At 38.3% G+C, this 14,288-nt stretch overlaps 1 protein-coding gene across 2 annotated transcripts; it reads left to right on the top strand.

The window, feature by feature from the left end:
* The first annotated feature begins 277 nt into the window (after positions 1-277).
* LOC107569387 (tripartite motif-containing protein 45-like) lies at positions 278-13,061 on the top strand. 2 transcript variants are annotated; one of them, XM_016255468.1, is made up of 6 exons: positions 278-951; positions 2,458-3,209; positions 5,945-6,074; positions 11,771-11,885; positions 12,002-12,128; positions 12,218-13,061. In XM_016255468.1, the coding sequence occupies exons 1-6, from the start codon at positions 482-484 to the stop codon at positions 12,367-12,369; spliced, it is 1,746 nt and encodes a 581-aa protein (XP_016110954.1). In that variant the 5' UTR covers positions 278-481; the 3' UTR covers positions 12,370-13,061. The 2 variants fall into 2 exon arrangements, with proteins under 2 accessions (XP_016110954.1, XP_016110962.1); XM_016255476.1 differs by lacking the exon at positions 12,218-13,061 and having other exon boundaries at positions 11,991-12,106.
* The last annotated feature ends 1,227 nt before the right edge of the window (positions 13,062-14,288 follow it).

Raw genomic sequence — 14,288 nt, 5'->3', positions numbered from 1 at the left:
CTACATTTTTACATTGTGCATCTTTTTTATTACATGTAGCCTAGGCTAGAGTCTCCTGGTTTATTCCATATAGAACTGAAACTGTATTTGTAAAGGGAATTGGCAGGAAATAAGGCATGAGCTGCATATTAGCTATCTTTGACCTTTGGGTGGTGTGTGATCTTGTGTCTTGATCATAGACTGTCTAGCCAGCAGATGGGGACACCCATATTCCACGCGTGTTTTACAGGCGCATGTTCCTCTTTTTACACGCTGGGACAGGGTCGGATTTCAGGCCACGCCTCAAAACGTGTACGCCTAATATGATTGGACGACGAGACATGTTCTCAAATAACATGAGCGAAAAAGTTAACTCTCTCACAAGTTTGGCGAGAGTTGCATTTTTAGTAAATAACAAGATTCACCAAAGGCGATTAGCCATTTTATAGTAGAGTTTTTGTATTAACCCGTGTTATAGTAAAATTGAAAAACAACAACCGCAATGTCACTTTGCAAAGAGCGATTAGTTCATGAAGAAAAGCTAGAAGCAGTCTTTAGTAAAAGCAATGGGGACACTAAGAAGTCCAAAGCGGTCTGTGGTGTTTGCAGTCGGATGTATCGAGACCCTAAAATCCTGCCCTGCTTGCACACGTTCTGTGCGGACTGCATTCGCCAGCGCGAGCCGTTCTCAGCGCGTCGCGTGAACGGGGAACGACGCTCGCCAGAGGATGACACGCACCGGCGCGACTCTGGCTCAACAATCCTGTGTCCTGAGTGCGATTCAGAGGTGGATCTGCCCCCATCGGGTGTGGATGGGCTGACCACTGACCATCTGGCGCTGGACGAGGTTTTCGCGGAGACGCTGCTGGAGGACTGCAGGGTTTTGTGCGACTTGTGCAGCGACAGTGACGCGGGGAAGCGCTGCGAGGTGTGCGGCGTCAATCTCTGCGACTTCTGCAGCCAGGCCCACAGGTCAGTTTATTAGAGAGTTTAGTTTCGTAATTAACACGCAAAGTAAAGAAGTCATGTATCAATCCTCAAGCCATGTATGACTTCGCTCCTTTAACAGAAATTGAGAAGTTAAAGCGATAGTTGAACCAGAAAAATGAAAATTATTTTCACTTTTTTCACCCTCATGTTTTTTTTAACTAGTATGACTTGTATGAGAATATATTTTGAAGAATTTTGGGAACTAAACAGTTTTGGTTCCACTGTATAGACAAAAACATTAAGACATTTCTCGAAATATAAAGTCAATATTTATGGTATTCGTAAAAGAATATTAAATATTAATATTTTCTTTCAAAAGGGATGCATTTTGAGACCATGACAAGTCCATCTACTGCAACAGCGGATAATAGTAAATATTCCAGAGGTACACAATTAATAAAACAAAAATACACAATGGCTACATCTGCATATGCATATTTTCCTACTATACAGTAGGTGAAAGAACAACACATGAAAGGAGAATTATGTCCGATTTCACAATATAAACATAAATTTATAAATAAATAAATGGGAGTCGAAAACACCTGAATGACCTACTACTTCCAGTGAGATTCTAAAGTACACATCCAGTGGACACTTTACTATCATGAGGCCACTGTCAATATTTATGGTATTCGTAAAAGAATATTAAATATTAATATTTTCTTTCAAAAGGGATGCATTTTGAGACCATGACAAGTCCATCTACTGCAACAGCGGATAATAGTAAATATTCCAGAGGTACACAATTAATAAAACAAAAATACACAATGGCTACATCTGCATATGCATATTTTCCTACTATACAGTAGGTGAAAGAACAACACATGAAAGGAGAATTATGTCCGATTTCACAATATAAACATAAATTTATAAATAAATAAATGGGAGTCGAAAACACCTGAATGACCTACTACTTCCAGTGAGATTCTAAAGTACACATCCAGTGGACACTTTACTATCCCATGAGGCCACTTGAAAGGAGTAAAACAAGATTGTATAGGTCACATAACAATGACAACATGAAGAATTAAATATGACCAGATTACACTCAGACTATACATTCATACTATATAGAACAAATGTATTCAAAATAAAAAAAAATATTTATTAATCTTTATTTATTCCTTCCCTTTCTAGCTTGTACTTATTTGAACAAATGCCTGAAACTTGGTATTACGAGCACTTCCTGTGTCTGTTTGCCTCTTTAAGAAGAATCGCTTTATGTATTCCCTAATTGTAAGTCGCTTTAGATAAATGACTAAATGTAAATGCAAAAGCAGTACCTACTCTGAGATTTCTGAGACAGTTTTTTCACAGACTCACCCTTAACTTAAACTCAGGGCTCAAAGAAGTCAGTTGCACTCAAAATACCACTTTGTGGTGGCATTTATGTGTGTTCAGCTCATACCATTTTTGTGACATAACTTGCATGCACCATATTTCCTGTAATACGTCATGTCAAAACTCTTGTAATCTTCCCTGCAGGAGACAGAAGAGGACCTCCTCTCACTCTATCCAAAGCCTACAGGAGCTGAAGTCTCAGGGTCGTCTCACTAGACCCGTCCTGTGCTCGCTGCATCCTGGACAGGAGTTACGGCTCTTCTGTGAGCCGTGTGACCTCACCGTGTGCCTGGAGTGTGCGGCCACCTTTCATCGCGACCACCACTGCAGCTCTGCCCATGAAGTCATCAGTCATCATGGCGATCGCATTAGAGATCTGGTCGTCAGGAGCTTAAGGCCTCGTCTTGGCCGTATGGAGGAGTCTCTGAGACACGTAGACACATCCCAAGAGGCGCTGCAGGCTCGGGCTGACACATTGGCGGATGAGATCCGGGCGTTTGCTCGGAGCTATGCCAGCGCGGTGGAGGCTCATTGCAGCTCACTGCTGCGGTCACTGGAGGACTTAAGGTCGCAGCGCAGGAACCAACTCCATCTGCAGAAGGCTCAGCTGCAGCAGGCCTTGTCTGATGTCCGCGGTGGGGTGAACTTCGCTGAACGCCTGCTCACGTGTGGTTCTGACACTGAAATCCTCAGTGCCAAAGGAGTTACTATGAGGAGACTGATGAACCTTGTGGAGTCAGGATTCGACCCACACCCAACGACGGTCGCCCCTGATAATGCCAGCAGCATCTGTTTCCTTCCTCAGGAGAGTGCTGGAGAGGTGCAGGGATTTCCTGTGGTGGGAGTCATACATGCCAAGACTGTGGATCTCAGCAAGTGCACGATCCAGGGAGAAGGTGAGAGTCGGGTACTATCTATCTTCAATAGCTTTACACTTTCAAGCGTCAAAAATGACACACAAGCATTAAAATAAAAAAGATCCCACTTTATATTTGGTGACCTTAACTACTATGTACTTACATTTAAATTAATCATAATACTTACCTCAATACCTGATTGTAATTACATCTGTAATTAATTTCTGTGATTACATTTATAATTACACCGTTGACCCATTATCCCTTACACCTTAACCCACCCTTAAACCTACCCATACCACCAAACCTGTCCCTAACCTTACCCGTATCACCCCCCCCAATAGAAGCAAAAGTATTTTGCACTTGATGTAAGTACATGGTAGTTAAGGCCACCTAATATAAAGAGGGAAAAATTAAAAAATGACAAGTGTGATGCACATACTGTAAGTTAAATTGAACTGCTTCAGTGTGATTATCGAGTCAACAAATGTTTTACCGTCATAAAAGGCTATCATTTCATTTTAGCAGATTTGATTTTTTAATCATTTTGGAGCTCTCCCTATTCAATTTCATTAAATTAAAATCAGATAATTTTTTTTTAATTCAGAAATATAAAAAAAAAAATCAAGTTTTAAGTTTCATTTGAAATGAAAAAAAGGTCAGTAAATGATGACAGAATTTTCATTTATTTTGTTGAACTGCTTCTTTAAGTCAAATCTTAAAGTAAAACTGCCAGTTGTTTTATACTTCTATTAAGTCAAGTCAAGTCACCTTTATTTATATAGCGCTTTTAACAATACAGATTGTGACAAAGCAACTGAACAGCATTAATTAGGAAAATAGTGTCAATAATGCAAAGTGACAATAGTAAACACTAATTTTTCAGTTAAAGACAGTTCATCATTGAATTCAGTCATGTCATCATCCAGCTCAGTTTAAATAATATCTTTGCAATCATGTCAACGATAACGCTGGAAATGAAGTGTCCCCAACTAAGCAAGCCAGAGGCGACAGCGGCAAGGAACCAAAACTCCATCGGTGACAGAATGGAGAAAAAACCTTGGGAGAAACCAGGCTCAGGCGGGGGGCCAGTTCTCCTCTGACCAGACGAACCAGCAGAACGGAAAAATCAATATAAGACGTAATAAAACAGACGATGAATAATATTAACAGCAATTATTATATGATGCAATCAAACTTATAGCAAAATGTGGTAGTTCTGTAAGTTGTTTCAGGGTTGGCATCATCTGAGGTCCTCTGAGGAGTTGCATCATCTCTTCTCAGGTGTTCTGGATCCAGACTGAAGCTTGTGTAAATCCTAGTTACGGCAAAAGACAAATGTATATCGAAAATAGCAGAGGACCTAGGACAGATCCTTGTGGCACTCCATGTTTTACTGGTGATAATTGAGATGACTCCCCATTTAAATGAACAATGTGGTAGCGATCGGACAGGTAGGATCTAAACCATCTTAAAGCCTGCCCTTGGATACCTGTATAGTTTTGTCATCGATCTATGAGTATGTCATGATCTATAGTATCGAATGCAGCACTAAGATCAAGTAAAACTAGCAATGAGATACAGCCTTGGTCTGACGCAAGAAGCAAGTCATTTGTAATTTTAACAAGTGCAGTTTCTGTGCTATGGTGGGGCCTGAAACCTGACTGAAATTCTTCATAGAGATCATTTTTTTGCAGGAAGGAGCACAATTGAGCAGACACAACTTTTTCTAAAATTTTAGACATAAAAGGAAGATTTGAGATGGGTCTGTAATTAGCCAGTTCACTAGGATCTAGTTGTGGTTTCTTAATAAGAGGCTTAATGACCGCCAGCTTGAATGTTTTTATTAGTCTTTCTCCCTTTGAATTTGGTCATTGGTCTGTTTTTAATCCTAAATGTTGTTACTCGTGAAGGACATGCAGTATAAGTGTTTGGTTTGGTGACTTTACTGTGGAATTTTAAGCGGTGTTTGTCAAACAAATGACGGTTCAGTGCACATTCCTCAGAAACAGTGCAGCTCAGATGAAATTGTGTATTTGTATGTTTCTGTGTTCAGATTATGTGACGAGATCTTCAGTCTGAAAGTGAGACCTTATATCCGCTTTAGTCCCCTCCCATACATGCATAGACATACATACACGTACAAGTGCACACACCAAAAGGCCCAGGACATGACACTGGGATAAACAGCAGGCAACATTCCTGGCTACCATGACAACCCAACCTTTTTATGTACTGGTGCTCCTAGAGTATGATTGTAAAAGGGACACTTATCCAGTTAGCCACAAGTATGTTCACAGCAGGAGGAGAATACAATGCTGTTTGCCTTTGGTGTGCAGGTCGTCCATGCCAGGGTTCCCACAGTCACAGAAAACAAGAAAAGCGCTAATGTAAACAAGAGACAGTCCAGTTCAGATTTGATGATTTGTTTTTTTATCAGATCTGTTTACTCCTTTACAATCCAAATGTCATAACTCTGAATGTGTTCTTCTTGTGAAACAACAGACTCTCTCTGGTGACTATGCTGGACTTCTCCACTCATTTAGTCTGCATAAACTTGTCTCTTTAATACGGTTGACTGCAAGCTCACATTCAGATATGCCTCCATTCAGTCAACAACTGATGGGTAGCACCAAGTCCTCGTCCTATATTTTGTCTTTTTCGATAATTCGTTTCACTTTGATGCATGTCACAAGTCAGAAGAAAAGATCTGTCGCTACTTCCGCTACATAGCCTGTGTCACTCACATGTGTCTGTCTTCGAATAACTCACAGGTGGGGAACGAGGTCGTGAAGGCCAGAGGGGAGAGTTCACTCTGGTTTGCAGGGACTCCTCCGGAGAGCAGATGGGCCGAGGTGGAGACCCTGTGCTAGTCAGCATTGTGCACAAGGAGAAGAAGGCCTGGTGAGCATATATGGGAAAATTAAGACCACCACATTTTTTATAAAGTCACAGTAGGTTGAGCAAGGTTGAAGCATAGGCAAAATATTACTTTCTAATTACAGATTCCTCCTGAACTATTAATGCACGTAATTTAATCAAATTAACATTTTTTTTGTTTGAATTTATTCTGAGATTATTTTATTCATGAGTGAATAAATAAATATTTTAGGCCTTTTAAATTATTATTTAGGCCTGAATGTAAGATTTATGTATTTTAATTGCAAATAAAATGTTGATCTGTTTGGATTGCACAGTATTAATAAACTAATAAACTTAATGTGATGCATATTTGTCAGCCTTATTAAAATGAAACAAGAATGAGATTTCTGTAATAGTAATAATAAACTGAATGCATTTTAAATACACAGCTTAGAAAGAATTAAAGTGAATACTATACATTCCTTTATCAGCATCTAACATCAGATCTTAAAGGTGACATATCATGAAAATCTGACTTTTTCCATGTTCAAGTGCTATAATTGGGTCCCTGGTGCAACTACCAACCCAGAAAACGTGAAAAATAACAACCCAATAATTTTTTTTTGGTAAGCCTTTCTCTGCAAGCTTGTGAAAAAACAAACCGCTCAGATTTCGCTCCCCCCACCCCGTTGACGTAGAAAGGGGATCTTGTTATAATATTACCGCCCCTTAATCTGCACGATTCCACCCACGGCGCTGCTAATCTGTTTTCGCAAGCAACAACGGTGTACCAGCTCTAATGCCACAGCGAAAGTTCGAGCAAAGCATGCTAACTGTTCTGTCTTTGGATGCACTGACAGAAGGAGACAGGAGACGAGAGCAATGGATTTATTGATTTATTTACTGTATATTACACGGCTGCCACACAGATCTTATATAAACATGCAATTTCTTTTCCAGCTGTTTACCTTCACAGACATAACCGACTGTTTGTACTCACACTTGTGTGTTTTTAACATAAACCTGTGTGTATTTGACAGTTTAAGCGCAATAAGACATGAGAGAACTTAGTTTAGTACTCATGTGCTGTGTTGTGACAGCTGCTTTCTGTGCCCGTGCTTCAGATGTGTGTGCTCAGAAAACTGTATATAAGAAGTTTAACCTAAGATGGTTTAAAACACATGATAGACATGATCATCAAGACCAAACATATGTTGTTTAGTAGAGTATCTGAGGAACAAGCTGTAAAGGCACAGCCCTATTCTAGAAAAGGGGGCGGAGAACAACAGTTCATTTGCATTTAAAGAGACATGCACGAAAACAGCATGTTTGTGCTCCCACTTAAAGCTGCAGTCCGTAAATTTTGCCTCTTTGTCACCATCTCTGTTTGAAAACCTGGAATTGCAGCTGTGTGCGGAATATCTTACTTGCATGGGTTGTGAGTTGGCACGGCTCCAGCGTGGATGAATCTAATGTTCTGAAGAGTATGTGTGGCAGTCAATCCACTGGTGTGGAAAAATGGTTACATTATTTTATTTTACATCATTTTTTGTGTGTGCTTGGAAATAAGGTGCTATCAACAAGCTTATGTAAGCCAGTAAAATTCCTTAGATGGGAATAATAAACCCTTGTGAGATATTTTCATTGTTTGTGATCAAAAAGAAAACAAACCCAGCTGAGAGGGTTAGCTTTGCTTATTAAAGTGCCTGTAAAGTCAGGTTATACGTGCTAATTTTAAACAAATAACCACACAAGCTGCACTCAAAAAAAAGAGGCCTAAATTTAAGATTTATGTATTTTAATTGCATAAAAATGTATTTAGTTTTAACATAAACAGACTAATAAGCTTAATGTGGAGCGTCAGTCGCACATAAATGAAACAGGTCAGATTTTTGTAATGGTGCTAATAAACTGAATGCATTTTAAATACACAGCTTAGAAAGAATTAAAGTGAATACTATACATTCCTTTATCAGCATCTAACATCAGATCTTAAAGGTGACATATCATGAAAATCTGACTTTTTCCATGTTCAAGTGCTATAATTGGGTCCCTGGTGCAACTACCAACCCAGAAAACGTGAAAAATAACAACCCAATAATTTTTTTTTGGTAAGCCTTTCTCTGCAAGCTTGTGAAAAAACAAACCGCTCAGATTTCGCTCCCCCCACCCCGTTGACGTAGAAAGGGGATCTTGTTATAATATTACCGCCCCTTAATCTGCACGATTCCACCCACGGCGCTGCTAATCTGTTTTCGCAAGCAACAACGGTGTACCAGCTCTAATGCCACAGCGAAAGTTCGAGCAAAGCATGCTAACTGTTCTGTCTTTGGATGCACTGACAGAAGGAGACAGGAGACGAGAGCAATGGATTTATTGATTTATTTACTGTATATTACACGGCTGCCACACAGATCTTATATAAACATGCAATTTCTTTTCCAGCTGTTTACCTTCACAGACATAACCGACTGTTTGTACTCACACTTGTGTGTTTTTAACATAAACCTGTGTGTATTTGACAGTTTAAGCGCAATAAGACATGAAAGAGAACTTAGTTTAGTACTCATGTGCTGTGTTGTGACAGCTGCTTTCTGTGCCCGTGCTTCAGATGTGTGTGCTCAGAAAACTGTATATAAAAAGTTTAACCTAAGATGGTTTAAAACACATGATAGACATGATCATCAAGACCAAACATATGTTGTTTAGTAGAGTATCTGAGGAACAAGCTGTAAAGGCACAGCCCTATTCTAGAAAAGGGGGCGGAGAACAACAGTTCATTTGCATTTAAAGAGACATGCACGAAAACAGCATGTTTGTGCTCCCACTTAAAGCTGCAGTCCGTAAATTTTGCCTCTTTGTGAGCAAAGCATGCTAACTGTTCTGTCTTTGGATGCACTGACAGAAGGAGACAGGAGACGAGAGCAATGGATTTATTGATTTATTTACTGTATATTACACGGCTGCCACACAGATCTTATATAAACATGCAATTTCTTTTCCAGCTGTTTACCTTCACAGACATAACCGACTGTTTGTACTCACACTTGTGTGTTTTTAACATAAACCTGTGTGTATTTGACAGTTTAAGCGCAATAAGACATGAAAGAGAACTTAGTTTAGTACTCATGTGCTGTGTTGTGACAGCTGCTTTCTGTGCCCGTGCTTCAGATGTGTGTGCTCAGAAAACTGTATATAAAAAGTTTAACCTAAGATGGTTTAAAACACATGATAGACATGATCATCAAGACCAAACATATGTTGTTTAGTAGAGTATCTGAGGAACAAGCTGTAAAGGCACAGCCCTATTCTAGAAAAGGGGGCGGAGAACAACAGTTCATTTGCATTTAAAGAGACATGCACGAAAACAGCATGTTTGTGCTCCCACTTAAAGCTGCAGTCCGTAAATTTTGCCTCTTTGTCACCATCTCTGTTTGAAAACCTGGAATTGCAGCTGTGTGCGGAATATCTTACTTGCATGGGTTGTGAGTTGGCACGGCTCCAGCGTGGATGAATCTAATGTTCTGAAGAGTATGTGTGGCAGTCAATCCACTGGTGTGGATATTTACTATACTTCGCAATCACAGATTCTAGCCTACATTTTGGAATATGACCCAAATAAGAATTTTCACCGTATATAGCCATCTGAACAAGTAAGTAACAAGTCTGCCACGTTTGTTCTGACCAACTGAGGCCGACCTCAGCGTCCCAACACCAGACTGCCCTCAAAAAACGAAGAAGGTTGGTGTGCAAAAGAATGTGTTTTCATCTCGTTCCCTCTTACACGTAAATCTAATGTGTTTTCTTGGCTGCGTTTCCCAAAAGCATCGTAAGCTTAAGTACATCGTAGACCCTTTGAAACCAATGGAGTTACGATCAATTTAGGCTTACGATGCTTTTGGGAAACGCAGCCCAGGACTGTCTGCCAGATTCCAAGTGAGAAAATATCCGGTATATTTACATCATGACAGCTTAAATTTATTAGTGTCAGCTGATATAAAGTTTATTTGTGCATGTTCTGTTATTTTACATTCAGATTACAATAACTGTCATTTAACATTCACAGTTAATATTCAAAAACGCCAATATTTTGCAAAATAATATTCATTTTTTTATACAGTACATTATAATGTTTTGAGAAGTACGTTTGTAGATTGTAGCATTTGAAATGATTGATTTTAGTTTTTAGTGTTTTGTTTTTAAATTTATTTATACAAAATAGTATAGAATCTGAATATTGGTCATTTGGTAGTTAATTAGCCATAGCGTGAAAATAATTATCAGCCAATAGCATCAGTCAGAATTTTAATATTAGCACATCCCTGTGCTAATAACTAAGTGGATTTGAGTCAGATATGCCAATAAATCACATTAAATTAATAAAACTGTAGTGCTGATTCATTTGTAATTTTTTATTTTTTTTGCCATGTATTATTTGTCTTTCTTTATGAACTTTTTTGTGATCTCCAGAGCCGTTCAGCTATAACCAAGAGGAAAGATTTGAGTGTAAATCTGGAGATGCTTATGGAAACCAGCGCAGATTCCCTCAACCAATCTTCTGGGATTATAAGGTTACACATTTATCATCAATTAATTACAACAAATTAGATTATATTTTTTTAAAGCTGCAGTCTGTAAATTTTGCCTCTTTGTCGCCATCTCTGTTTGAAAACCTGGAATTGCAGCTGTGTGCGGAATATCTTACTTGCATGGGTTGTGAGTTGGCACGGCTCCAGCGTGGATGAATCTAATGTTCTGAAGAGTATGTGTGGCAGTCAATCCACTGGTGTGGATATTTACTATACTTCGCAATCACAGATTCTAGCCTACATTTTGGAATATGACCCAAATAAGAATTTTCACCGTATATAGCCATCTGAACAAGTAAGTAACAAGTCTGCCACGTTTGTTCTGACCAACTGAGGAAAAAAGCATTACCATAAATTACAACATCAGCATTGGTGACTATGAGTATAGTGTGTATTAGCGTGTAGATTTCAATTTCTGCAGTCTAATCTAATTGTCATACTCTTTGAATTTCATATTAAGAAATTATTTTAACCCAAAAAGCAAATTATGCTCCATTCGAACTGGTTTTCTTTCAAATACAAATCTTTGTAACCCCAGGCTATCTTTAATCAGAAGCACATTTATAACTGGAATATAATTTAATTTCATTCACATGTGTTTCATAAATGCATAATCCTTTATGGATTACAGTCCGCCATCAAAATGATACATTTAATTATTCCGGCTGCTGTGAGAAAAGGCTATAAACAATCAGCCACCTGCAGGATCCTCACATGCGATAGCCTAGTAGCCAGGACAACTTCTTTGTTTACAGACGTGACGTGATGATGCAGTGCCATGCTCGCGGAATTTTCCGCGAAAACCTACCCGTATCACTCAAATTAGAAAACATTATTATAAGCTAACCGTTGTGAATTGGGCTAAAGTAAGACGATAGTTTTGAACACTGGCTGGTAATGTATTTGCTCAAATATTGATTTCGGATCATTTTCACCAAAAAAAAAAGTTACGAACTGCAGCTTTAAAATAGGCATTTTCTAAATTATATTATAAATGATATGTTGGGTATTTTGAGTTGAAACTTCATGTACACATTCTGGGGACACCTGAGACCTACTGTATATTACATCTTGTAAAAAGGGGCATAATAGGTCTCCTTTAACATTATTCAGACTGTGATTTCCATGAGTGTGTCTGTCACATTACAGCTCTGTGGAGGCGGCTGTGGTGGATAAGGGTGATGGTTCCTATGTTGTGTCCTACACCCCAGCTGAAGCAGGTCTCTACTCTGTGTGGGTCTGTGTTAAAGCCCAGCACGTCCAGGTAAGTGTTCATTTAAACCAGTGCAGCTGTGTCTAATAATTGTATCATTGTACTGGCAAGTTTAAAGGAATATCAGTGATGCTGGGAATTATATTCTAACAATAGGTGGTTTCTAGGGTTCGCCATTTGTGCTAAATGTGAAAAGGAAGTTCAGATGTCACCTTGGCATTTTCCATTGTTGTTCCTTCTGCTCCAGTGGGGGCGTTAAAGAGGCACGCTGTGGCTGCACAGGAACGATGCCAGGTACTGTTTACTCCAAAAATGTTTAAATTAATTTGAAAAAAAGTATGTTTTCACCTAATATAAATGTCTCTGTGTGTGTGTGCACTCAGGAGGGTTTCAGGGTTGTGGACATGGTCATAAAGGACACCCCGGTAAGCCCCACTGGTCATGTTGTGGGAGTGTAGTGGAGGCCTCAGAGTGTGTTCTACATAACCTGGGCAGCGTTTCTCCTCGTGGACACCTCAGGACTGTGGAGCTCTGAGACAGAGCAAATATACACTCTATCTGATCGAAATAAGCATAAACTCATAAACATACTTGAATCTTCTCAATCAGCCTACATATAATTCACTATAAATAAAAAAATCACATTGTGTTTTTATGTTGCCCTTATTCACACAGTCTTTAAGCCTTAATTTGTATGATAATCTTTTTTGTTGTTTCAGCAGTGGTAATGTTCAGAATCATGGCAGTCTGATAATCTGCAATACACAAAGTATATTTAAAAATGTGTTGTCTATTGTACAAAGTGCCAACACTAAATACCTCAGTACTGTCAGTAAAGATTTAACTATTGGTTTATTTACACATTTAAAACTAATTATTTTTAATCACTGTAAAATTTTGTCTGTAGCATTATATTGTTCCATATTTTATCATAATCAGCAAGATTAAAGAAATATTGTAATGTCTGAATATTTTGTTAATGTGTGCAGTACTGTTTTATCTTTTATGATAATCAGCATGTTTCCTTTGATATTACCCAGCTATATGAGCAATGAGGTATGCGTTATTATAATGCTTTATTTTTAGATGTATGCATGACTCCAAAGACTGCCGTTGTTATTGTATGCATCCATTACATTTCTCTTGTCTTTGTATATGCTGTATTGGTTCCACAGATTAAACAACATTTACTTCTCCACTTGGGTGGTTAATAAACTGCCACTTTTAAGACTGTATTTTTGATTCATTGTTAATGTGATATGTTTTACATAGTGTATACTGTGTAGTGTGGTCTATAAAACATCCAGTACATATACTTACTATCAAAATGTATACAGTTTTATGTGGGTATCACCATCATGTTTTTTGCCTTGCTTATTGAGTAATATATTTTAATCTATGCAGTTATTGTTTGGTTCTTATGATATAACTAATCGTTTCATAGTGAGTCTTTATAGATGTATTTGCCAGTTTTTTCTTACTTAAAAGCACAGATTTTTATAAATCAGAAGTGATGGTTTAAAGTTTGAAGTTAACGCTTTATGATGGATTTGTTTTTTACAAACGCTTTTAACTTCACAAGATCATTGACAGACTGGAGTCATGTTGATTACTTGTGGATTGTTGTGGTGTTTTTATCGGCTGTTTGGACTCATTCTGACGGCACCCATTCACCACAGAGTATCCACTGGTGAGCAAGTGATGTAATTATACATTTCTTTAAATCTCTTCTGAAGAAAAAACTCATCATGCTGGATGGCCCGAGGATAACTCAGTTTTTAGCAAATTTTCATTTTGTGGGTGAACTTAACAGTTCAACACAGTGGCTCAACCTACTGCCCTTTCCAACACTGGATGGCAGCAGTTCTTTGTGCGGAAGTTTCGTTGCTTGGTGGCTAAAATTCTGCGCTCTCTCTCTCTCTCTATCCGTCTGTATGAACAGGTGCACTTGAGATATGGAAAAATTTCGTCTCGGGCTTTAAAAAGCAACACTAACCCTTATTAAAATACATAATCTGTATGAAATATTTCTTTCTTATGTCATTCTTGTAATATTTCTACATCATTCAGTTTACTTGAAAGGAAACTTGCTGAATAAAAACGTTTTGAGTGTTAATGTGACCTTAAAATTAATTTTTTAATTTATAATATAAAAATATATATTTATATAAATGGTATGCATTATATATTTATCTCCACTTGCAAAAAAAAAAAAGCCTGTGATTAATCCCTGGAATTATGTCAGACAATGACTACTATTTTTCCACTATGGCATGCACATACAAAGCAATGGATTAAAGTAGCAGTCAATCTGATTCAGAAGGACACCCTGCATGCTTTGAACCCTCAGTTTTCTCTTTGAAATCTCTGAGCTCACACAGTCAAGGACTTGAGGAGTTCTAAGCCTGCAAACAGTTTTTATCAGAACTGTTCAACGTAACATTTAAATGTATC

Source organism: Sinocyclocheilus grahami, unplaced genomic scaffold (assembly GCF_001515645.1).
Source record: "Sinocyclocheilus grahami isolate Dianchi unplaced genomic scaffold, SAMN03320097.WGS_v1.1 scaffold28.1, whole genome shotgun sequence".
Taxonomy (NCBI): Eukaryota; Metazoa; Chordata; class Actinopteri; order Cypriniformes; family Cyprinidae; genus Sinocyclocheilus; species Sinocyclocheilus grahami.
The sequence above is the reverse complement of the archived record's forward strand: the minus strand, read 5'-3'. Positions and strand labels throughout refer to the sequence as shown.